Here is a 23,879-nt window from a genome sequence, read left to right as displayed (position 1 = left end):
CAGACTGACACACTTTTAAAAAATCACATGCAGTAGCATACAAAACCGTAGATGAGCAGAAGCCATGTTACAGTGTAAATCGCAATATAGACAAGACATGAAGTTGGCTATGCAAAAGTCTCAGTAGCAGTTATTTCCCTCCCAGAAGTTATATGTTCATTTAAGTTTTATTATATAGAATTGGTAGCTTAATAAACTTGTGTAGAAACACAACAGCAGTTACTTAGTGAAGGACAGAGGAATACATACTGCATAATTATTCCTGCTCTTGTGTTTTGAAAAGTAGAATTTTTCAAGAAATTCTGAGCATGTCAAGTTTCATGGTGTTGGTCTATGAATACCTGTCATCACCATCTGTTGGTGAATGATAACTGGTTTTATGTATAATTCATACTTCAGTCTCATGTCCATCAGATTGATTTTGTTTCTCTTCAGAAAGCATAGCTGGTCTCCAGCTGTACCCAGTGGCAGGACCTGAGGGAGCCTTTGAGGGTGTATTATGTCTTGGGGCTGGATATAGCAGCAACATCAAACCCTCTAAATACAACTTAAAAATGGCCGTGACCACCCTGAAGGCCCTGAGTGCTGTCCACTCCGGTGGTAAGATGTCAGCAGAAGCTGCGATGCTGTGCGTCCAGGTTCGCCGTACGTGTGGGCAGCAAGGGAGGTTCTGTGGCTCTCAGAGACTTTACAAGCCTAGACTGAACTCCCAGCATGGCTTTGGACAAACCACTTAACCCTCCTGTGCCTCGTTGCCTTCTCCACAAATTTCTTGTGATTTCTTACGCAGTTTTGAAATCTGATCTTGTTTTGATCTGTATCCCCTAATATATTTGTTCATTTACTTCCTTTTCTGCAATATATGTATCTGTCAAACTATTTGGCTTCTATGGTAAGAAAGATAAAGTAATCTCCCTTGTCAGAATTACCTATTCCTTGCCTCTGCTCACCTAGTAAGCTTAGCGTCATTTCCTCCTCTTAGTCTTTTTGACTGTTGCTTACATTACTGTTTCTTTACTGTAGGGCCATTATTTCACCCAACAGCATATTTAGAGACTAGACAAAGAACCCCCCGCTTTGGTGGTGGGGGGTGTACTGTCTGGTCCCAAGAGCTAAATGGCACTTCTGAGCAGTATTAACAGTTTATTTTTATGTGCAAGAAGAAAAGCTGTGTTAAACTGGCCCGAGATCAGAGATCCACAGAAATTAATTTACACCCTTCTCAGCTGCACTGAATGAACGCAGAACTGAGTGGTGTTTTCTCTCTGTACATGAGGGATAATATCAGCAGCTTCCTGAGCTCCAGCTGCTGCAGACAAAGGACGGCAGAGTTACAAGGATTCCTGGAGGGAGGAACTTTAAGATGGAGGAATTTTAAAGAATGTGAAGGACAACCTCTTAAAAAATTGTAGGTGGAGCAATTCCAGGTCATCCAAACACTTCGTAAGCCCAAGATTTATTTTCCTACTTTGAACTAGTTGCCGTTGTGGCGTTTATCTTTTGTGCTTTTTAACACATCTACTGTGACCTTTGTATGATTGTATAAATTGGCCCAAGTACGCTAGAACAGTTATTAGGAACCCCTTTCTTGTGTTGTTTCCTGAATTCCCACATTGTGGCGTGATGTGTGTATGGAAACTGCTCGCTTCCTCCGCTGGCAGCCGTTCAGATGTGTGCTGGGCTGGGCGGGGAGCCGGGTGAAGGGAGGATACAGAGGGAGAATATTTTAAGGAAGAGAATGTGGATTTCGTACATCTTTGTTCTTTTTCAGTTCCGATAAAGCTGTTATCTCCGGTTGTGTGGGTTAAACATGAATGGTGCTAGTGCTCTGTAGAATAAACAGGGGCAGATGAGTTGAGGTTGTTATGCCTCAGGCAAGGCTAGCTGCTTTTCAGCATCTGCATTAAGCAATATTTTTACTTTCCTGGTGACCTTCTCTCTTTACTCCCTACTATTTTCTTTTAGCATGTGGGAGGGAGACAGGATGTGTGATTGAAGCATAGTTTATGACTCTTTAACGCACTGTACCTATATATTTCCCTTACAACTCCACCCCACAGCATCTAACAAATATGTGCTTCATTAGCTTGTTCCAGTGAATGAATGTCAGTGGGGGGGGGGGGGGGGGGATGTTTATATATGCTGCATTTGGGATTTCTGAAATTTGACTTCCTGAATTTTTTTCCAGATCTTTCTTTTCAATGTTAACAGTTGTGAATGTTGGAAAGGATTTGTTTGCTTAGAGCAATTAAAAGGTAAATGGCTGAATCATGTTATCTGTTCTCACACGAAGAGCCCTAATGAACTCTAGCAGGGCCAAGTTTCACAGTGCAAGGATTTGACATGTGGCCAGTTTTTGCACATTTAGTACTTTTGGAAACTGGTGTCATTTTACAGCCAAACCTTACCAAACTGGGATTATTTGCATGGCCAGGCCTTAGCATATTAAGTCAGCTGTGGACACACTGTAACAGCTTCTCTCATTTTTTGTTTTGCTCTTTGTTGAAATTACAAGTTAGTGTACAGGAGCTGGGAGACAAGCAGAAGCTGTCGCTCGGAGTTCATGGACAGGAGTGAGCTCAGAGCAGGAGGATTCAAGTGCATTGTATGCCAGAGGCAGAGGAGGAGGTAGATTGTGAGAAAGGCAAGGTACCATTGTTTGTACGCAAATAGGTCCCTATTGAAGGACCAGTTTGTTATCTCGGGCCTTGTTTAGGGGGGGGGATTTGCCCTGATTACAGACATCAGGCTAGGAGAAGTTAAAGTTGCTTACCCCATTTCAGAACTCTCTGACACAGAGGTTGGTGCCACTGCAGAAATGACTGCGTTATTGCCATTACTAAGTGCTGCTAGGTCTTCTAAAACAGGGAGCGTGGCTTCAGCCTTTCTTTTTATCAACATTTTGGCATCCTTTGACTGGCCTTCTTTGAAGGGGGAGGCATGCACAAAGGTGATATGTTCATGCTTTTCTTTAAAGGTTGTTACATGTTTAAAGCCCAACTATCTTTTAAGTTGAAGTTCAACAGCGTGATTCCAGGTGCTAAGGCCTTCAAACAAGCAACACCTCTGAATGGAGCTACCATCTTTTATCATGTGTTAAAATGATAAAACACAGCAAAATGGAGCCCCCAATATAAGAAGGATGTGGACCTGCTGGAGTGAGTCCAGAGGACGCCACAAAGATGATCCGAGGGCTGGAACAGCTCTGCTGTGAAGACTGGCTGAGAGAGTTGGGGTTGTTCGGCCTGGAGAAGAGAAGGATCCAGGGAGACCTTATAGTGGCCTTGCAGTACCTAAAGGGGCTACGGGAAAGATGAGGAGGGGCCTTTTACACAGGCATATAGCAATAGGATGAGGGGTAATGGTTTTAAACTGAAAGAGGGGAGATTTAGATTAGGTATCAGGAAGAAATTCTTTACTGTGAGGGTGGTGAGCCCCTGGCCCAGGTTGCCCAGAGAAGCTGTGGCTGCCCCATCCGTGGAGGTGTTCAAGGCCAGGCTGGATGGGGCTTGGAGCAACCTGGTCTAGTGGGAGGTGTCCCTGCCCAGGGCAGGGGGGCTGGATGATCTTTAAGGTCCCTTCCAACTGTCCTATGATTCTATGAAAATTGTGGTTGCATTTGGGGAAAGTACTGAAGTCTTTTCTGTCTCCGCTTTCCACACCAGCCACAAGATCCAGCTGTGTCGGGGCAGTAGAGGTCGGTGGATGTTCACTGTTATGACAGGCTGAGCCTCGGAAGACTCCGTGATGTATATGCTAATTTTAAGCACTACACTGTATACAGGGAACTCCTTTAATATCCTCCCTATATGCAGTGAGGCGCGATCCGTTCTTGCCACGCTTTCAATTATTTTCAGCATTTGGCCAGCAAAAGGCGGGCGAGTCAGATGCTCGGCCGGGGTGGGCTGGTGCGGACCCATTTAACTCCGCGGACTCAGTGGAACGCTCCGGACCCCTTGGGGCTGGCTCCCGCGAACGCTTGTGCTGCTGGCCAAGTGGCTGGCTGTAGGAGGCCCTGCTGGCCCTTCGGGGCGGGGCCGGGCCGGGGGGCGGTCCCCGGGCGGGGGCGGGGCGGGGCGGTGCTTCCTACCCGCCCCGGCGGAGCCCCGTCCCGCGGGGCGCCCGCGCCGCAGAGCCCGGCGGAAGGAGGCGGAGGAGGGAGCGGAGCTGCCCGGCCCGGCCCTGCCCTTCCCGCTGTGAGCCCGCTGCCGCGGGGAGCGTGTGCCCGGGGGACGCCGCTGCCGCCCGTCCGGCCCCGCGGGGCTGCTCCGGCCTCGCCTCGCCCCGCTGCGCACAGGTAACCGCGGAGAAGGAGGCGCGGAGCGGAGCAGCCTCTCCCGGCCGCGATGCTGAGGGCCGCCCTTCCCTGCCGGGGCCGCGGGAGCTGCCGCTGACAGCGGAAGCTGCGCCGGGCCACCTCCACCGGGACGCAGACTTTCCCTTCTTTTTGTTCATTCTGCCATTCTTGAGATACCGCTATCCTTCTTCCAAGGACTGCGGGCAGGTCCTGTCTGACTGTACCGGATTTTTACCCATCTATCCTGATTGCCTGTCTGAAAGTATATTTATTTTTTAATAAAAGAAAAAGTGGAGCCACAAATCCAGTTGATAGCACGTTCCCCTTTCTGTGGAGTCCAGTTTGTTTCTGCAGTTAAAAAAGTTTACCCCCCCGCCCTCCAGTTTTATTGACACTGAGGATGAAGAAGGATTTGCAAGTGAAAGCGCCTTGAAATACAACATCTTTTAGAGAGAGCTCTGCAGTTCGCTTGTTGAGTCTCGAATTCCACCCTTTGCCCCTGCCGAATCCACTGTTCTGCCCTTTACTCTCTGGGGTAAAAAACCAAACAACAACAACAAAAACCCGAGGGGAAAAAAATACCTTTGGCAGCAGGGAAGCTTTGTGTGACTGACCCAACGAGCTACAAGTGTCCAGTTTCTGAAAAGAAGAAAACCCTTTTGTCTTCAGCAGATCAGTAGGTAAGAGACGTGCTCATGGCGCAAGGGACTCGGCGTTCATTCTTGCAGCCTAAACCTGGGAGTTAGGCTGGGTCTCTTCTCTGTCAGCTTTTGCCCATCACTTTTCTCTCCTGTAAAGATTACTCTTCATTTTGCAGAATTCTTGCAAAAAAACACCAACCACTCGTCCACCCGTTTCACCACTGTCAGTAAATAGCTGAAATTAGTAGCAATGTACTTGTGTGTAATTGGATGAAGTAAAATTCCGTGGAAGGCGCTGAAGTGGGTTTGTGTCAGGCTGTGTTTGAAAGCAGCCACGTTTCTTGTGGTGCTCTTTTATTTTCAGAAAATAATCACAGTCATTGTGCTTGTAATCCACGTGTCAAGGTTGTCTTTGCTCATCATGCTTCACAGACAAGCATGTATGTGCGTTTACGTATGCACGTGTGCAAACAGGGCTTCCACAGTAAGTTGAGATTTCTTGTTTCACACTGGAATTTGTTTTACATTAAGTGCTTTACTACTGTGTCACAAGGTGTAAAAGTGCTGAACCCATAATTAACACGCCTTTACAGATTAATGAACATGGCTAGGAACATGCTTGGCACTGTACAGAGTGACTATGAGGTTGTGTTTTCTTTGTTTTGAGTTTTTTTTTTAAAGTAAGGCTGAAAACGCAGCAGGGACATGTGCACGTAATAACTGGATGGAGGCCCAGTCTCTGTGCGGGGAAACATATTTTGTAGCATACTCCTTTCTCTAGGGACGAGTGCTGAATGTGTGCTGTTTTACAAGCGATAATACCACTGGGAATTTCTGATTTTCCTTCTGCTCCAGCTCTCTACCCACATACCCACTTCCCATGGCCAGAGTTTCATTGCTACCAGTCTTTTGTGCAAGGGAAGGTCTTGTGGAAGTCTGTGTGGCTGGTAGTAGGAGTCTTCTTTGCAGGGAGGATTATATTGTTCCTTGTGTAAACACACAGCGTCCCCCAGCAGGAGGATCTGGCTGTTTCTGTGGTGAATCTGGCCTTGACATCATGCTCTTCCCCACTGCATGGGTTTTTCCTGTAGATGATGCAGGAAATGGTAAATATTGGTCTGTGGTGGTCTCTGATCTGCTTTCTCCCCACCCCCACCCACCCCCCCTCCCCGGGGGGGGATTTCTGTGGGGAAAAAAGGTGGAAAAGGTGTCCCATTCCTTCTTTAGAGGGGGGACTTGCATGCAGCAAGTCAGTGTGCTCTGAGCTGATGGACCCTCAGAGAACTGAGGGTGTCTCAGTCTCTGCTGAGGTGTAACAGCCAGTGGGGCAGCTTGCGAGGTGACTGGCCAGGATCCATCATAAGGGAGAGGACATGGCACAGGTTTTGGCTGTAATCTCATTTTTTTTCTGCTACCCTTGACTTTTTCTGGGGACTTGAGCCTTTCTGCCACATCAGGGTGGGAATACAAGAACCATCTTGAGCTTGTCCTACACCCTTATGCTGCTCCTGTGTGAGTGATGGGCAGCATCATGTAGTTTTTTCAGGGCTGATAAAAAAAACAAGGACCCTACCATCAAGACCATGACCCTGTTAAGTCTTTGGGTCAGGCTTTTGCCAGGGTTACCTCAGTGACTGCTCCTCGTAGGAGTAGGGTCATGAGCTGATCCTGGAAAGATTTGTCCCGTAGTTGAAGTTGCAGGTTCATGTGGGGCACTTGGTCTCCTCTTTTTCTCCAGGACGCTTACTTGCAACATAACCCCTGTCCTTAAAACATTCCTGAGAGCCACAAACAACATGGAATGATTTTTTTCTGCTCTAGCATTTTCTTGAGGAAAGAGTAGGACTTCTAGGAGGAGGCAAAGGGCCACCTGGTCTTCCCCCAAGCTCTTTGTCTTTATAATTCTGGAGAAGTTTTGCAGGCAGCACTGCCTGTCCTGGGGAGGAGGCTGGAGGCAGAAGGAAGCTGGGCAGTGTGGAGTAGGCAGAATGGGCCCTACAGTGGGACATGGAATTGCAGTGGTGCTGGCACCTCATAATTGTGGTATTGTTTGGCATGACATGTATTTAAATTGTGATGGCTGGTTAATGTACCGATAGCATGGTTCAGCATTCTACCTATTTGTGGTGATGCATGACATCAGATTGTGCTGTAAACGCGTGAGAATCGAAGTATTGCTCTTTCCTGAAGCATGCTCAAGCAACTTTGGACTAATGTATGCTTTGTAGCACAAATGCCATGGCTGGGCCAGAAGGTTTTTGTATGTCTGTAGTACAAGTGTATAAAAATTGTCTGTAGTCTGTAATACAGCTCAAAGGGTGGCTGATTTAGACGTGCTTGAGTGTTAAGGTCAGGAGATCACATTCCACAGGTTACTAGATGAAAGTGCTTGAAGAGGGTATAGCATAAATATTTGATTCATATAGAAGGGATTGGTGCAAATTCTTTTATCCCTTCCCCAAAGATGTTCTTTAGGTAAAGCACCCTTAGGAGAAAAAAAAACACCAAACAACAGAAAACTTGTAACTTCTTGTGTGCTAAAGGAAGTAGGACGGAAGCATAGTGTATTATTGTTGAATTCCACTAAAATTCTTCTCATGGGATACACCATCTTCAAGAATAGCTAAAAGAACTAATGTTTTTAGATGTAAAATGACTCATAATGCATGGGCTCTTGTAGTTGGGTTTAGTGTTGTATGCAAACATTGCCAGCTGGTGGGGATCTTTATGGATAAATAAGAACTATATTTGTACAAGAAGGCTTGAATGATGTATTTCAGATGCATCCTGATTAGCATAAGCCATTCACTTTGCAAAAGAATAGCAAGAATCCCAGAAGTGTAGATAATTTAATAGTTCTCTTGTTCTCTTTATCCTGTCTTTCGCCAGCAGACAGACCAATCTTTTTGTTTGTTTAGAAATAAGGTTGCATTGCTTCACTGCCATGTTTTCCTAACCGTGACAGTAAAATGGAGAATTTGCAACCCCCAAGTTCTCAAAAGAAACATAAATGCTTCTCGCTCTTCTATCCCTTCCTTTTGTCTCCAGTTGAGTGTAACGTGACTTTTTCTGGGGGGGTGTGGTGGTGGTGGTTTTTTTGATGGAACAACTTACACCATTGAACTCTACTTAGAGCCCAGCACAATCATGTCTTGGTCTGTGGCTAGGGCTCACTGTTACTACAGTAAATGAACAGCTGAAGTAATATTTCAGCTCGTTAAAGGCTTTATTTTCTTAACGTGGAGCAAAATCTGTTGTAGGTTCATGTTGTTGCTGTATTAATGTATATACAGAGATAAGTCTTCAATTTGAGAATTATCAACAGTCCAAGCGCATGTTAATGTATAAATACTTTTAGGTGTGAATGAGTTTAACTGTTCATACCTCTCTTGGGGCAGAACTCCGTTTTGCAGTTCTTGCTTCATTCTTACTGACAGCTTTTAAAGAGCTGCAGAACTGTAACCTGGCGGAAAGACAAAGCCCAGTATAAGAAAGTTCTTGCATGTCAAGAGTTTGTATTAAACTGAAACCTGGCTCCGAACACCTGTAACTTATGAGATTCTCTGTTCAGTGCAGAATGTGGTGTGTGTTAGGTTCAGTTCTGAATTAAAAAGAAAACTATGACCTTGTTCTTGGCAAAATGTTCCTGGACTATTAGGTGTTCCCACTTTGGGGTGAAGTGTAAATGCTTTCAGAATAAAGTAAGTTGCTTGTTTTCCCCCATCTTACTGTTGTTGCACATTCCGATATTTCAAGGTATTTTCAGACACTGACTTTTGAAGAAGTCTTCTCAAAGGTTTCCTAATTGAAACAGCCTTATGGATTATTTTTTTTTTCTCCTTGCTATTGTGGACAATATAGTGGGAGTGGAATGTCCTTGGTTGCCAATGTTTGCTGCTAGGTATCCCCCTTCCATGGATACCAAATGTTTATAATAGTGTGAGAACAGCCATTCTTCGTGATTGGCAATGAGGTTGAAGGCTCTTTTTCTCCTCTTCTATCCATTGAAATACAAGAGAGGACTTGGATCTCTTGGTTCTCCATAGAAGTGTTCCAAATTGCCTATCGCTGGGGTTATAAAGTTTCAGGAAGCACTAGAGGATTTGTCAAAATGATTTAGTCCATTGTGTTGAATCTGGGCCACAACCGATTCCTGTAAGCTCGTTTTCTGCTTTCAGAAATTCTTTGCTTGTCTGTCTTTCTGATGAAAAGTTACTTTTTAGATTAGACTTTCATCTACCTTTTATGCCCGATCTTCTCTGTGTATGTGCCCCATATATGGCATCATCATATTGTAGGCTTTAAATCATTGTCTATGTGAAAGAACAGGCACATAGCTGCCCTATGAGTCCAGTTTGGCTGCAGGAGCTTCTCAGTTGCTAAACCCTTTTAGACAGGAGAGAGTGTATTCCCAAACAGCTCTGGAATGTAGTGCCAGCCACAGGAAGAATTGCATACTGCAGCCTCCACGCCATGGCCATACCTTCAGCTTTTGCAAAAGTATTTGGTTCATGCTTTAAACAGTTCTGATGCTGCAGTTGTATCCATGTGAAAATACTGTACTGTATGGAGAACTCTAAAGTCAGCAAATAGCCAAATCTTGGCTCTCTGGAGTAGTCTTGAAACGTAATCTTCAAGACAGAAAAAAAAATCTCAACAACTTTGGGGAATATTAATGTAAAGGTGCTCCTAGGAGCAATTAATTTTTAAATATGCAATATAATATTTGTCTTACTTGCCTACTATGCCTGTAAGTGAAAGGAGTTTTTCAGGGTTCATGAAATTTGTGTTTACCTAGACGCTTGGATGTAATTTTTTGAATATTTGAAATATTGAAATATTTGAAACTTACCTGTGTATAAATGGCCATTCGGGGTAAACCAAACGTTTGATGTAAGCGGGAGATTGGTGAATGAGAAATGACTAGGTGAATGAATAGGAATGGAAAAAAAGAAGTCCTGAAAAAACAAAAAATCTGAGAACAAAATAAAAAGGCCTGTGGAAATAAGAGTTCTCAAAGCCTTAAAATCCTGTCTCATTAGAGTAGTGGTTATGTGAGGTGCGTAGCTTAAGTGAAGGAAGAACGTGTGTTGGAGTCTCCTGTAGCGCCTGGGGATCATGAGTTGTGGTCATCCTTCATATGATGGTTGTTCGATGTGTCATGCTTTGTTGTGAGCAGCTCCCGCATTGTGAGCTTAGCGCTGGGAAAGTGAGTGCTCTCTCCTGTTTCTAATAGCTGAATCGTCTCATATTTTACTGGCACGCCGTCTGCATTCTTCATCCTGCAGAAGGGGTTCAGAGATAAATACTGCCATTCATACTTGTTTCTTTTTTACTTTCTCATCCTCTCTCAGAATGACTGTTGTCTAATTCAGTTGTGTCTAAGCTTAAAATAACCTTTTTATTTTTAAATACTAAATATTTGAAAATCGTTGGGAGTTTGTAGAGGTCTGGTGATTTTCCTTGGTAACTACTGTTGGACTATATAAGGTTCATCACTATTGATAAGAATAGAGAACCAAGACTTTGTTTAAAGCATAAAAAAGTTTACTGATCTAATAAAATTGTTTTTTAAAGGCCTTGCTATTATTTGTATTAGCAAAGTGTTTACAGTGTCTAATTGTAGACAAGATGTTGTCAAGCAGTTCTTTTATATGCACATCTTTGAATTAAGCCAATTTAAGTTTTTGTTTAACGAAATAATTAGCATTTGTAAGACCTTGTCTAAGAGTTGTATCACAGTAATGTTTGTTTGCTTTAAAATGCTACACAACTTGTTTTTTAAAAGATTTACTTAATCTCTTAGGATTATTTACTGTAACCCTCAAGGAAAGTAATTCCACATTTCAGTGACTTTGTTCACTTCAGGGTTTGGTGGACTTTTCCTACTGTACTAATTTGGGTGGTTCTGTGTCCAGCTGAAACAAATTTTATTGCTTCATAGTAGGGCTAGCCCGTCTTGTTGTGGGGCTTGGGAAAAACAGGGTGGGAAAACATATCTTCCTAGTTTTCCCATTGTCTTTTTGAAAAGAAACAAAGCTGAAACCTCCTCCATATTTCCGGGGACACAAAACATAAAACCAGTGTAAGAGAGCCTGCGGATGTGCACAAGGAATTGGTAATCTGTAGTTTACTGAAATCATCACAACTGAATGCTGATATTTGTATTAGGTAAAAACAAATTTGAAAGATTTTTTACTGCAGAACGATAAAGGTTGAAGAGACTGAGAGCAATTATGTAGTCTAGAACCGTAGAGAGCAGGCAGAAAAGTTATGTGAAAAAAACCCCACCTTTTGCTGTTGCCGAGTTGGGATCAGTTGTGGAGCACTTGGATCTTGTTTAAAAAAAGAAAAAGTAATAAAAAATTCTTAGCACCCATGGGGGATTTACTACCTGGCGATAGACCAATGCACTTCTGATTTGGGGAAGTAGGGATAGCAAGAGCAAATGTGTATGGGAGGCCACTGGCCCCATCCCGAACTGCTCAGGTGGCATTTGGAGGGGACGTTTCTGCGGAGAGGTGTCAGAAGGCTGAAATGGAGATCTGGGCCCAAGATGGTGCCTGTGGGAGGCAAATGGCTTGGAGGGAGCACTTCAGCTGCGTGTTGCCCTGTGAGACACCAGACGGCAGGTTTTCCAGCCCCCGCGAGGCCCTTGCAGTCACGTTCCTCGGGCAGTGGAGAGCTCAATGCATTTTCTTCTGCAAGCACTGCTGGCATTGACTAGAGCTCTGAGTGACGGCTGGGGCACGGGTAGTTACTGTAGATTTGTGCTTAAGGAGCAATGTGTTACCTGTGGTTTCTGTGCAGTGAAGTTCCTTCTAGGACACATTGGTGCTTAAGTGGCATAAGATCGTGGTGTGTTGTTAGTTGCTGACATTGCACCATCGAAACACGAACATGCAGATTTCCTTCATTAGGGGGAATATTGTGTAGCTCTAACTCTTTTGGTTTTGCAGCTGCTAGGGATACCATGCAGAAGTGTCTTCTCCAGCTGTAGACAATACTCAGAAAGTTCCCCTGCCTTCTGCTTGAGCAAGTTCTGGGGTGCCTACATCCTCGATCAAAACGATTTTGGGCAGGATCTATGCTTAAAATTTTTGCTGCTCCAGTTATTATGGGAAATCTTTCTAGTAGTGATGAAGTTTATATTAGCAAGGGAGAAGTTTTTCTGGTATAGTTTACACAAGGTTTCTGAAGTAATATACCTAAAAACAATTATTTCCTAGTGTAACTGCATCTGCTTTAGAGTGGTTGCTGGAATAGTTACATTGGAAGAAATCAATTCCCTGCATGACATAGTTGTGGCAACAAAAACATACATGTTGGCTAGGACTTAGCCAATCAACGGTGCGCTGTAACGAACCTAGTAATATCTTCCTCCCAGTGTGGTGGTGAGGCTTAATTAATCATCTTACAAGTAATTAAAGGGTTTTACAAGGTGCACATGAAAAACCCAGGTGGTTATGATAAAAGTGGTTTTGGTGGTATTCCTTTATAACATCTTTGCTTTCTAAAAATTTGGTGGTCTGGATCTTCTGTTGGGTTTAACTTTTTTGGAAAAAAAAAAAAAAGGCAGATCCATCTTTTTAACCCATGCTATCTATTGAGATCACAAAATGGGCTTGCTTCGTGATATTGGGTTATCCCAGAACTGCATTAGGTTTGTTCCCTTCCTTGAGCCACAGCATCTCAGAATGAGCATTTAGGCTGACTGACAACCAATAAGTTATCAGTATTTTAACTGTTTCTTTCTATAAAGAAAAAAAACCAAACACAGCCCTTTGAAAAAAGGAAGGCCCATGCCTGCTTGCTTTCTGTAGTCTGTGACAGGTCCCATTAAATTCTGTAAAACTGCTTTGTGAAATACGAAGAGCTCCTCCATATGGGTGCTTAAAATAGTTTAAATTGTGGCAATGCTAGAAAAAGCCAGAAAATGCCATACTAAAGTTAGGCCACAGTGATCGTTTTCTTCTCTATGCCCTTCTCCACCTGCGGTTTTTATTTATGTCAATTTATGATACAAATATTCAGGATGTCACAACTGACATACGAGGAAAAGCTACCTTACGGTAGCATAAAACAGATTATCTTTTTGGGGAGTGGGTTTCCATTGTTTTCAGGATTTAAGCTTTTAGGTTCAAATTTTTACTTTATTTTTAATGTAGATGGTGATTCTAATCTTTTTTTATCTCACCAGCAATTAAAACAGCCTGATCCTATCTGTAGGGACAAATGATGCACTGTCAACGTTTTGCTCCCTTCTGATAATGCACATGAAACTGGTTTGCGTGTTTGAAGATTACATTTTACTCTCACATGGTTTTCATTATCTGAGAGCCTGGAGGAGAGGCCTGGACTAAATCAGTGAAGGAATGGAGAAACCACACAATGCAATGAAAATGGTGCTGAGGCATACTTGGGATAGTTGTGGGACCGGGGCTGCTGACGACAGAAGCAGGGCGCTGCCTGAGTGCTAGCAGCAGCAGCAAGAAGCGGAGCATTCGTAAAAGACAAAACAAAACTCGATGTCGAATTAAAATTGCGGCTTGAGTTTACAACAGTTCCCCGATTCTACAAGGATAATTACTGGAAATCTGTGAAGTTTGAAGCAGATGAATCTTGCTCGGTATGCGCTGGGAGGCAGCGCATGAGACCTGGTGTGACAAAACCTGTATAAGCTTGATTTGGTTTTATCAAGAAGACATCTAAAAGGTGAGATCTTGGGCTTTATGAAGTTAGTAGCGGACCTTATGTCGTCTGTGCTGGAATTAGTCTTTCATTAAATATGCAGAAATTGCAGTGCATGCCATTAAAGGTTTGTCTCTGCAGATGTGTGCGTAATGCTTGGTAGTGCTGCATAACAGTTTAAGGAACTGAATGGTGTGATGTGTTCACTTAGAAATATTCCAAATAAAAACAGCTGGATGAATATACCTAGACTGCTTTTACCATTAGACCAGTATATTCAGAATAAATGATCTTGCCCCTCTGACTTTTGAAATTTTATGGAGGAACTTGAAATTCCATAGCAGTCTTATCAAAATGCTTAAAAGCCATGAAGCATTCCTGTTTATAACAGGCTTTGTAAGTGTTTATTCTTCTCTCGTGTTTTTTTTTTTCCTTTGTAATATAAAACCAAAATTATGTTGGTGAAGATTATAGGTACTTCCCTCTGAAGAAATTGATACTTTAAACTGAGGGAGCGGTAATTCAAAGGTCAAGTAAGGTCTTTTCATTTTTTTCCTTAGACATGTTATTTAGAGGGGGTCTTCCTATGTTGATGTCTTGATTTATTTATCTCAAGCCAGACCAAGCGATTTGCTGATTTTTCTTCAGGCCTGACAGGCTTTCTTGTGCTGTTCTGTGCCTAAATCCCAATACCACGAGCATTTCAGGAGAATGGTTAGTGGCTCTCGGTGAGACAGTCTAGTCCTTGCTGAAGGTGGACTCGATTTGGCCCAGAAAGGAGTTAGAACCATGATCAGTCTTCAGGTGTTCTGGTGGCCTCTTGCTATAATTGCCGGGTGATCTAATGTAATGGGTATGTGTATTATTTGCACCCCTCCGGGTAACATTGTTCTTGTTTTTAGTTAAAAGAAGGAAGTTTTTCTTGTTTGCCCAGTGACTCTGTCCCTCTGGTATGAAGATGAGTAATGTTGGCGCTGCTCCATGCACCTGCTCAGTGCCACCCTCCAAGATCACCTGAGCTACAGTCAGCAGATCTAGGCAAGCAGGGACGGGACGGTTGAATGAAAGCTGGGGAAGTGTTTATGGTTGGAGTCTGAAACCCACTTTTGGTTAGGAGCAGGTGCTAAAACACTATCACAGCTCTGGGATTTGTTGTGTGCTGCCTTGCAGGTTTGGGTGTTGGCGCCAGGCGTTGGGAACTTTTATTCTCAAGGACTGGCTTAGTGTGTATTCTCTCCCTTCCTCCTCCTTGGGTAGGGCTGAAATGAAGAGCATTCGGTGATAACCTGCACTATTCATTAAATAATTTTGGACCTCACCCTTGTGAGTCTGGTGTTCCTAGCCACTTCAAAGTGAATGTGTGTGCAGAATAACCATGTTTCCAGTGGTCTTGCAGACACTCATGTTAAGCGACTTTTGCAGGATCAGGCAATCAACCTGCTGGGTTTTGCGTAGGCCATGTAGCAAAGGCATATTTCTATTAAACACTGGGTGACTCAGCATGTGAGCTGGTCTCTGCGATTGCCCGGGGACTTCACAGCCAGTCCTTTCTATGTTATCTCTGTTTTGTGTTGCCCTCTTCTATTACAGTGTGCAGGTACTTCTGAAGATAACTCTGCACCTAACAAAACAACCTAAGACTTCGTCTAACTGATAGCATCCCATCACCTGTTGCCAGCCAGGATAAGCATTATCACATGCACATCTTTTAAGAAAAACATAGAATTACTTAGCAAAACTTACTGCTTGGGTTTGAAGCCTGACACTGTCACTGGATTGTTTTGTGTGTGTGTGACACAAAATCTAGTAGAAAACTGAAAGCGCTTAACTGTACTCCAGCCCTTTTGGGATGGTGAACCTGTTCCCATCCCACCTGATGTGTAAGCTAATTAGCTTCTTGGCTAAGCAGTAATTCTGGGCAAGTATGTACAGGCTGTCCTCACAGGGACTCTTGCATTCCTCTTAGTTTCACAAGCTGAAGAAAGATGCTTCTCTTTGCTTGTGAGGTTATTATTGCTCCATGCAGGTTAATTGAGCTATAGCATTATAGCCACTCATCAAACAGTGGTGAGTAGCTCACTTGTCTAAGCTTGTTTATTTTTATAATGCTGAAAAATATTTGCATGCTGTACAGAAATGTGCTGCTTTGGTTCCTTACAGCCTGGCAGTATTATCATTTTAAATTCTTCATTAATCTTTCTTCCTCACGAGGGACTGGCAAGGTTCCTGTGCATAATTACATGATGTTTAAGACAGAAGCCTCAGCTACTGAGTTTTCACACAGTGCCCTGCAAACATAGGTCTTTTCTTCCTTAAATAGTACCTATGCTACCTCCCCTTTTATGCCTATTCTTGATCTCAGCATGGTTACGTGCAACGCTGTTTGCTATTCCTGCGTTAGTTCTACCAGTTTTGGACTCTGATGTTTCGCTCAAGAGCATACAGCTATAAAGCGACCATGAATAATTTCAGACTAGAAGTTAGAATAAGGTAGTAAGATAACAGAACTACAATGCTCAGAAGCAAACAGGAAAATCGGTTCAGCCTGGGAAATCTACCTCACAGTGATTCCTTGGAACAGAATTGGCCTAAAACAGAATTTTCCACTTGAAAAGCAAGGTGGTCCTAGGCCTTGTGGTTATGAAGAGTGCGCCATCCAATCCATAAGCCCAGTACAGTTTTGCAGAGTTTTTGGTAGTCTGAATTCAGCCATATCCATTGTAATATATTTGGGCTAAATCCCCAAATATGCCTGTTTAAAAAGTCTACAGAACCTATTCTAATTTCCTTCCAGCTCTATCATAATAACTTTTGCAGTGCACCTCCCTAATTTCTATCTTTGGCACACTGAAAACTGAAATTTCTGGAAGAGCCTAACACAGATACAGTTTGGTGTCCAAATAAATAGCACATGGGCTTCAGTACTGATTGTGCTGTTCATTTTTGTGTTTCATTACATAAAAAAGTTAACTCACTGGTTCTGCCATGAGTTTCCAGCTTGCTCAGAAAGCAGATTCCAGGAATGCTGCCACCCATGTTAGTTGCACAAGATTTTCTTTGTTAATTAAAAATAATGGGATAAAACTGGAAAAAAAAAAGGCTTAATGCTAACAGTTGGTATTTGAAGAAAGTGGATTTGTTGGCCAGAATGTCTTCATTTGTATCTCAGTCCACCTTTTGTTTTGGATTTCCAGGCTAATTCCTAGTTTACATCCACACTAAAATTAGTAGTATTCAGTTCCAGCAAATACTTTCCCTGTGAACTGTGCCCTCCCTTCATCAGATCAGCAGAATAAGCTTGTGTTGCTGTGAAGTGAAACTGTGTGTGTGAAATGGTTGCATACAGAATTACTTCCTTGAACGTTTGAAGGAGTTAAACATGCACAGATTGAATTTGTCTGTTGAGAAAATCTTTAAGGCAGAGAGGCAGAATCTCAAGCTGGGTTGTATCTTTGTATTAAAAAAATAAACAACACCCCCCACCCCCCCCTTAGATTTTTCCAGTTGAGACAAAAGAAATCTTTGGGTGGAAAGGCAGCATCGTATTGCATAATAAAAGCCTTTTAATGCTCTACTAAAAAGGGTTGCTTAGGGCAACTTTTTTTTTTAAAAAAAGAAGAGTCAGTGATGATACTGGTATGAGGGGGACAAGGAATCCTCAACTTGTGTTGTGCAACACTGGGAAAAGAGGCTAGAAATTGCTCTGGTTATCTGCTATCTTAATGCCTGGTTTAAAGGTTCTTTACTGCATATTTGCTGGCAGCTGTTTTCAATATATCCCTCTTGAGCTAAGTCACCAGTTAAGAATTTGACATTAGATGTTTTTTTCAACCACCATCTTGAAGTACCATACCACACAACACAGCCTTGTTCCCTAGTTAGATATTGTTCATGTGCCTTGAAATTGCTGTTGACACCTCAAGTATTTAACTTGCAGATCTGAGATAATTTTTGTTGGGTGTGGATGTGTGCCATAATAAGACAGAGACAGAAGTATCCACGTCTGCATTCCTTCGCTACATCTGTTCACATTATTTTTTTGCAACATTCCAGGAAATTAAGTTAAACTGTACATCTCGATGAATATTTTTAATTTCACTAGTTCTGTTTTAATTGCCTGCCCTTTAAGTACAAGCACACCGAGTGCACAAGTAAGTTTCACTTCTTTTGTGTCGTTTGCCTTTTTCGTTAGGACACCTTCAGTGGTAGTTTTAGCTGCTTCTTGAATAACACGCCTAAATACACATTTTTCTGCGTTCTCCTGATTCTCCCCTCAATGGTTAACGTTTCTTTAGTGCTTTATATTCTGAAAGGGAAAAGTAACGTAATTAAAGAATGTTTTGGGAATTGGAGCGGTGCTCTGCAATATGTTTTTGGCATATACTTTGTCAGTATCCTTTTCTTCCCCTCACTTTTCCCAGTCTGTGAAATAAAGCTAATATTCGTACACTGATCATTCTCATAGTCATTTCTGAGGCATAATTTGTTGAAGTTTATAAAGCATTTGACTATATCACCTTTCATCAAAGGATTTCTGCTGATACAGTTTGAAATATACAGTACGACTGGAAAAGGAGCCATAAGCACAGGGTATTGTCATCTGTGCCGCAGCTTTCATTCTTAGCAAAAAATAAAACAATGGAGTTAAAGAATTAGCGGGTTTTAATCACTGTTTCACTTGGAGGCACAGATGGGACAGAGCATTACTTGGCAACATTTAATCTTGGAGCAGAAATTGTCATGATTAAAGCAGCAGCTGGAGTAGATTGCTAGGGACAGGGGGGTTCATTCATCCTAAAGGGATCAAAATTGTTGGGCTCTGGGAGAAAACAAGAAGCTACAAAAGAAAAAATCTGAAATATGGGCCAAGGTTTATTATTTCTAGGGTCTCATCTGCTGATTAAAATGATGTTTTCAATGCTTTCCTCAGAATTATTTTGGAAGCGAGGAGAGTATCAAGTGATCTGGCCTACTGAAGAGGAGACTGAAGCCATCTCTGAGTCGAGATTTTGGACTTGCGGGAGGAAGGCTGTGTGTGTCCCCCACATGTGGCAGAACTGCTCCTCCTTACCAAGGAACTCAAAGTGAAGGAAATAGGTATGTGCCACTTCAAATAGGCTTTCAGAAGATTAATGTTCCAGGCTGTTTAACAGGGCCTGAATTCCTAGTTTGGTGAGGCAGCCTGGAATGAACTGGATTTTAACTTTCTCTTTATTAAGGTTTGCAGAAGGGTTCTGTCTGCCTGGTACCTCAAGGCCTTGTGTTACAGGGGTAGATTCCTGTGGTAGGCTGCCCTGAGGGAGGAAACTGGGTGCTTGTGGAGACACAGAACAAAGCAGATGCTTCAGGTATCCTGACTTCTGCAGTCCATCCCTGGTTCTGCCATGGAACAAACTGTTGGGAGCTAGTTACCTTTTGCTAAGGGATGATGTTACACAGAAAAAAAAGTGTCAAAATAAAGTGCTAGAATACCAACGTGCATTCTGCTGTCAGGGCAGAGCCACAGTTTAGCCAACGAGTAAAGCCTACTCTCTGTTCTGAACTGTTCTATCTCAAAGTAGCTCTGCTTTTAGTTAAGTGTCTCAAAGGTATCATTAGTTTTGGATATTTCAACTCCTGCAAGGCCAATGGGCTTGAGTTTCCATGACAAATTCCTGAGTCCACTGGGAGACTGAGTGAAGTGTAATCACTGTTGGTCACTGACTTAATCTGTACTTAGGATGTGCTTGACATTGGCTCTTTGTGTTTCTCTCATTGGTACACAGTGTTTTTTCCTGCCACTCAGAGGTCTTTTTCTGTTCCTTAGATCAGACAACTCTCTTTCCTTCTCCTGCATTTGCATGCATTCAGCTGATGATATTTAGATGTGTAAGGATTTGGTTGCCTTTGTATAGCAGGAAGTTAGAGAGTCCTCACTTGCACCAGTATGTAGTGTTTTCTGCAGCAGAGAGACTAGGTGCTGATCTCACTCTGGGTATTTCTTAACTTAAAAGCCTGCCGGCTAAGGAGGTATTCATTAATTGCTTTAAGCAATCTAAGCTAAGAGATTTCTTTACTTCCTTTGAACCATATACTATCTTAATAGGCCTCTTTCCCTTCCCCCCCCCCTTAAACCTGACAAATTGCTGATTTCACCCTTTAATCCTTGTCTGCCTGCAAATATGGGAAATGTATTTCACTGTTGGTAGCCCTAAGTGTAAAGCAAACAGGTCTTAGGCATTTTTACCATCATTCTGTGAATTATGGGTCTCCTTTCCGCCTGAAAGCAGCCTTGCTGTCTGAGGTATTCGGCATGCATCCCTACAGCTTGCAGTCGATTGATATTCCTATAAATTTGCAAGTCACCTTTCATCACCTTTCGAGGCTTTGCCCCCTGGCATGCAAGTCCTTCTTAGGTCAAGGGCCTTAATGACCCCCATTGTTATGGGAACCTTTGGTAACCTAACCTGCTTTCTTTCTGTATTTCAAGCCATTGCTCTTAAATGTCTCTTGCTTGATCCACTCAGGCGCTAATAACCGCGTCTCCTTTCCTTAGGTCAAGGGCAGCTTTTACATTCCACCCAAAAGGCACCACAGTTTGAGATGAGGAATTCAGAAGAGCAAGCAGCTACGACAGTTTTACAGCGCCTGCTGCAGGAGCAGCTCCGATACGGAAACCCAAATGACAACCGTAACCTTCTTGCCTTACACCAGCAAGCCACAGGAAATGCCCCCCCTTTCAACAGCACTGGGAGTCCAGCATCTCAGAACGAAGGGCTGAGCTCCCAGGACCACCAGCTTGTGACTCATGCTGCCCGACAGGAGCCCCAGGGCCAGGAGATACAGGTGGACAACAGCATCATGGAGAAGCAGCTCTCCCCGCGACTTCAGAACAGCGAGGATCTCCCAACCTATGAGGAAGCCAAAGTTCAGTCACAGTATTTCAGGGGCCAGCCGCATGCCAGCGTTGGGGCAGCGTTCTATGTAACAGGCGTCACCAACCAAAAGATGAGGACTGAAGGGCGGCCCACAGTTCAGCGAGTGAGCCCAGGGAAGGTCCACCAGGATGAAGGACTTAAGGACCTCAAGCAAGGGCATGTCCGCTCCTTGAGCGAGAGGCTGATGCAGCTGTCTTTGGCCACCAGCGGTGTCAAGGCCCATGCGCCTGTCACGAGCGCGCCACTCTCCCCCCTCTCTCCACTTTCTCCTCAGCAGTCCAGCGACCCTTATAAAAATTCTGGCTCCAATGAGTTCTACAAGAACTCAGTGCAGCCTCCTTCCCAGCCCAACATGAAAGGAATGGAGCAGCGGGGTCCTCCTCCAGAGTATCCTTACAAAAATGTGTCCACCCCGTCTATGAACTGCAAACCTCAGGACTCGGGACATTTCTATAGTGATCATCGCATGAGCCAGCAGGGAAGATCTGATGGGCCTATGATGAGGTATCAACATCCCCCTGAGTATGGGTCAGTCAGGTAAGCAAGATCTTGAAACAACCTCCATGACAGCCACATAGGGAAAGACAGTATAAAACTCAGTCCATTGCCCTTGCTTCTGAGGCAGGTTTTCTTTCAGGAGAGATTCCATCTTTATTATGTGAGACAACATACTGTGTTCAGCTACCGACTGTGTCTGGAAGGACTGTAACCTGTTTCAGTAGCTTTCCTAGAGAGGCCAGAATCTTTTTTTTAAAAAAAAACAAACAAAAAAAAAAAAAACAAAAGGGAAAAAAAAACCCAAAACAACAAAACAAGCCAGCTCGATTTTATGGCATGGGGAAGTTTAATGCTGAGGCTCCAGAGCCTTACAAAAGGTTTGCTACAAAAGACAAAGTTATGGTGTGATTTGTTGGAGAAACTTGCAGTTACTTATTGCAAGACTTAAGCTGTTCTTTAATTACATCTGCCCAGACAAAAGATTTTTTTAGATTTAAACTGTATCTAAATGCTACGTAGGAAAGGAGGAAATGAATGAAAGCAACAATGGTGCGGGTAACAGAAATCACCTGAGCTTCCTTTAGAGTTTTTCAGATTTTATTTTCAGCAGACCAAAGTGTAGCAGTGGAAAATGGAGCGCGCTTCATGCCTCATCCCAGACTTGCTTGTTTAGCTTTCACTAATTTTTCTTGCATCATTTGAAATCTCAGCCTGTTCTGGTTTCCTCTAGATAAGGAGCTAGATTTGGGTTAAGCCAAATACTGATGTCCCTGTGGGTGAAGATGAAGTTTTATTCAGGTGGGCTAAAAATACAGCTTTACTTTACTTGTTTCCTTACCATCTCATCTCTGTCCAAGACCAGGTGGGATTTGGTGTAATGATTTTGGCCCCATTTGAAGCTAAAAGGGTAATGCAGAGGAGCAACATGAGGGTGTTGCTACATAAGTAAATGATGAGGGCTCTGTGCATTTGTGTTTGCGCATATTGTGTTGTGTTTTGAGGGGAGCATGGAGAAGAAACCAGTCTGTATTTGGGAACAGAGTCTGAGCTTTGGGGAATTTGAATCTGCTTAGAACCTTCCTAGTCCTATGGGGAGCTATTTTCAGAGTTTGTCCACCATTGTTTGTGATCTGAAATGACTTCAGCAGCATACAAGCCTGATGAAAAGGCCCTTTGATCTGGCTAAATAAATAATAAAGAGGCCAGGAAAAGGGGAAGTAAAGGGTTTAGGGGGGGTAATGATTGTAGAAGCTCGTTGCAAATGTTTTTGAAAATTCAAAGGCCTCAAATCTCTGTGCACACAGGAAAGGGAAACAGATCCTTGGTGGTTATGCTGCATCAGAAATACTCATAATATTATATATAGTGAATCTGAGATGTAGCCTGCTTGCTGTTTAAGGCAGAGGTATTTGAAAACACGCCAACAGTCAGCTCCTCTAGACAGGGTGATTTTTGTCTGTATTGGATGGATCCTGGCTGCTTTGAAAGAACATGGCGGGGGGAAGGGGGGGGAGGAGAAAGGTTCAGCTGGCAAGGTTTCCAGTAGGGGAAGCAACTGAAATTTGTCTTCAAAGCATTGGGAATCTAATGAGGTTACTTTTTAACCTAAATAGCTGCACAGAGGAGAGGTTTCCTTTGCAAGCAAATGCTGAAGCAGTAGAACAATTGCAAGACTAATCCATAAATTACAGAGCAGCGTAGCAAAGGAAGGGAGCGAGTCCTCTATTCCCCTCCCTCTCCCACACACTTTAAGAGAAACTGTCATTTAGACAAGAAACCTTCTGTGTTACTAAAGGTGCAGCTGGGTAATGGTGTGAGGATTTTAAAGGCATACAACTTTCGGGACCATGTTTGCCTCGCACCAGGCAGTGCTAACGAGTGTCTTTGCAGCCTAGCTGGAGTGATAAAGTATTTTCAGAGATTCCAGTTTTTCTGCGCTGCAGCTCTGTGTTTATCGGGATTAATTTGGATTGGTAAATGTGTGCATTTTTTGAACCGTGCGTCAAGGAAACAAAGCCCCTTCTTTCTGCTTGTGAAGCCACACCCTTTTCTGCGGGTTTTTCCCCTCATTGTTCGGGGGAATTTGAGGGTGACCTAACGATGCGGTTAAATAAAACTCGTTGAGCAAGATAAACATTGGGGAATTCACAGCATTCTCATGCTTCACCCTCCCCAGTCTGGGAAAGGAATGGGCTGTGTGGTAAGTTTAAACCAGTCTGCAAACAGTTTGCCTCACCTGCTCTTGGGCGGTGGTGTAAGTTTGGGAACACGTATATGTTCGTAATGATGTTGGTTTAATATAAATACCGGGCATGCCGGAGGCATCTGTGCTGTTATTTGGAAATTTTTTAAGAAAGTTCAGAAGAGGGCTGGCTGCATATGAAGCTCCAAAATCCTATTCTCTCCCTAATATCTCAACTGCACTTTAGCATTGGTAATGAAAACAAACCTTCAGGTCTAGAAGGAGAAGACGGGTGCCTTGAGCTCAGTGTCCTGCGGGGTGCAAGGTCTCCTGTGCCAGCACAGCGGGACACGAGGGAGAAGGGGCTCGTGTTGGTAGAGTTTTGGGTGCAGAGGAAGCTCGCTGTCTCTCTGATTCAAGCGCCATCCTCTGTTCGGAGCCCAAATGACTGAGCTCCTGCTGTGGTGATTAATCCCTTTGACTTCACAGAAACTTTTTGAGGAGGAGGCCTGCAGAATTTGTCCCATAATTAGTAAATCACTTCTGTGCACTGTGTTCCCCTGGGCAGCATCAAAGTGGGGGATAATCAGGTATGACTAGGAAGCAGAACAAAATGCATCGGTTTGACTTCAGCTGTCTAATCAAGCGGAGTC

At 43.4% G+C, this 23,879-nt stretch overlaps 1 protein-coding gene across 2 annotated transcripts in view; it reads left to right on the top strand.

Moving 5' to 3' along the window:
• Positions 1–23,879, top strand: part of AMOT (angiomotin) — a 65,203-nt gene that overhangs the window by 7,888 nt on the left and 33,436 nt on the right. Inside the window, exons 1-3 of one of the 2 annotated variants that reach the window (XM_063346341.1) lie at positions 4,122–4,977; positions 18,560–18,726; positions 20,165–21,083. In XM_063346341.1, the coding sequence (XP_063202411.1) occupies positions 20,212–21,083 (872 nt within the window). In that variant the 5' untranslated portion in view covers positions 4,122–4,977; positions 18,560–18,726; positions 20,165–20,211. Of the gene's footprint in view, positions 1–4,121; positions 4,978–18,559; positions 18,727–20,164; positions 21,084–23,879 lie in introns of those variants that run through there. The other variant, XM_063346340.1, reaches the window with a different exon arrangement.

The sequence above is a fragment of the Chroicocephalus ridibundus genome, chromosome 9 (genome assembly GCF_963924245.1).
Source record: "Chroicocephalus ridibundus chromosome 9, bChrRid1.1, whole genome shotgun sequence".
Lineage (NCBI taxonomy): Eukaryota > Metazoa > Chordata > Aves > Charadriiformes > Laridae > Chroicocephalus > Chroicocephalus ridibundus.
This window is presented reverse-complemented; position numbering and strand designations above follow the sequence as displayed.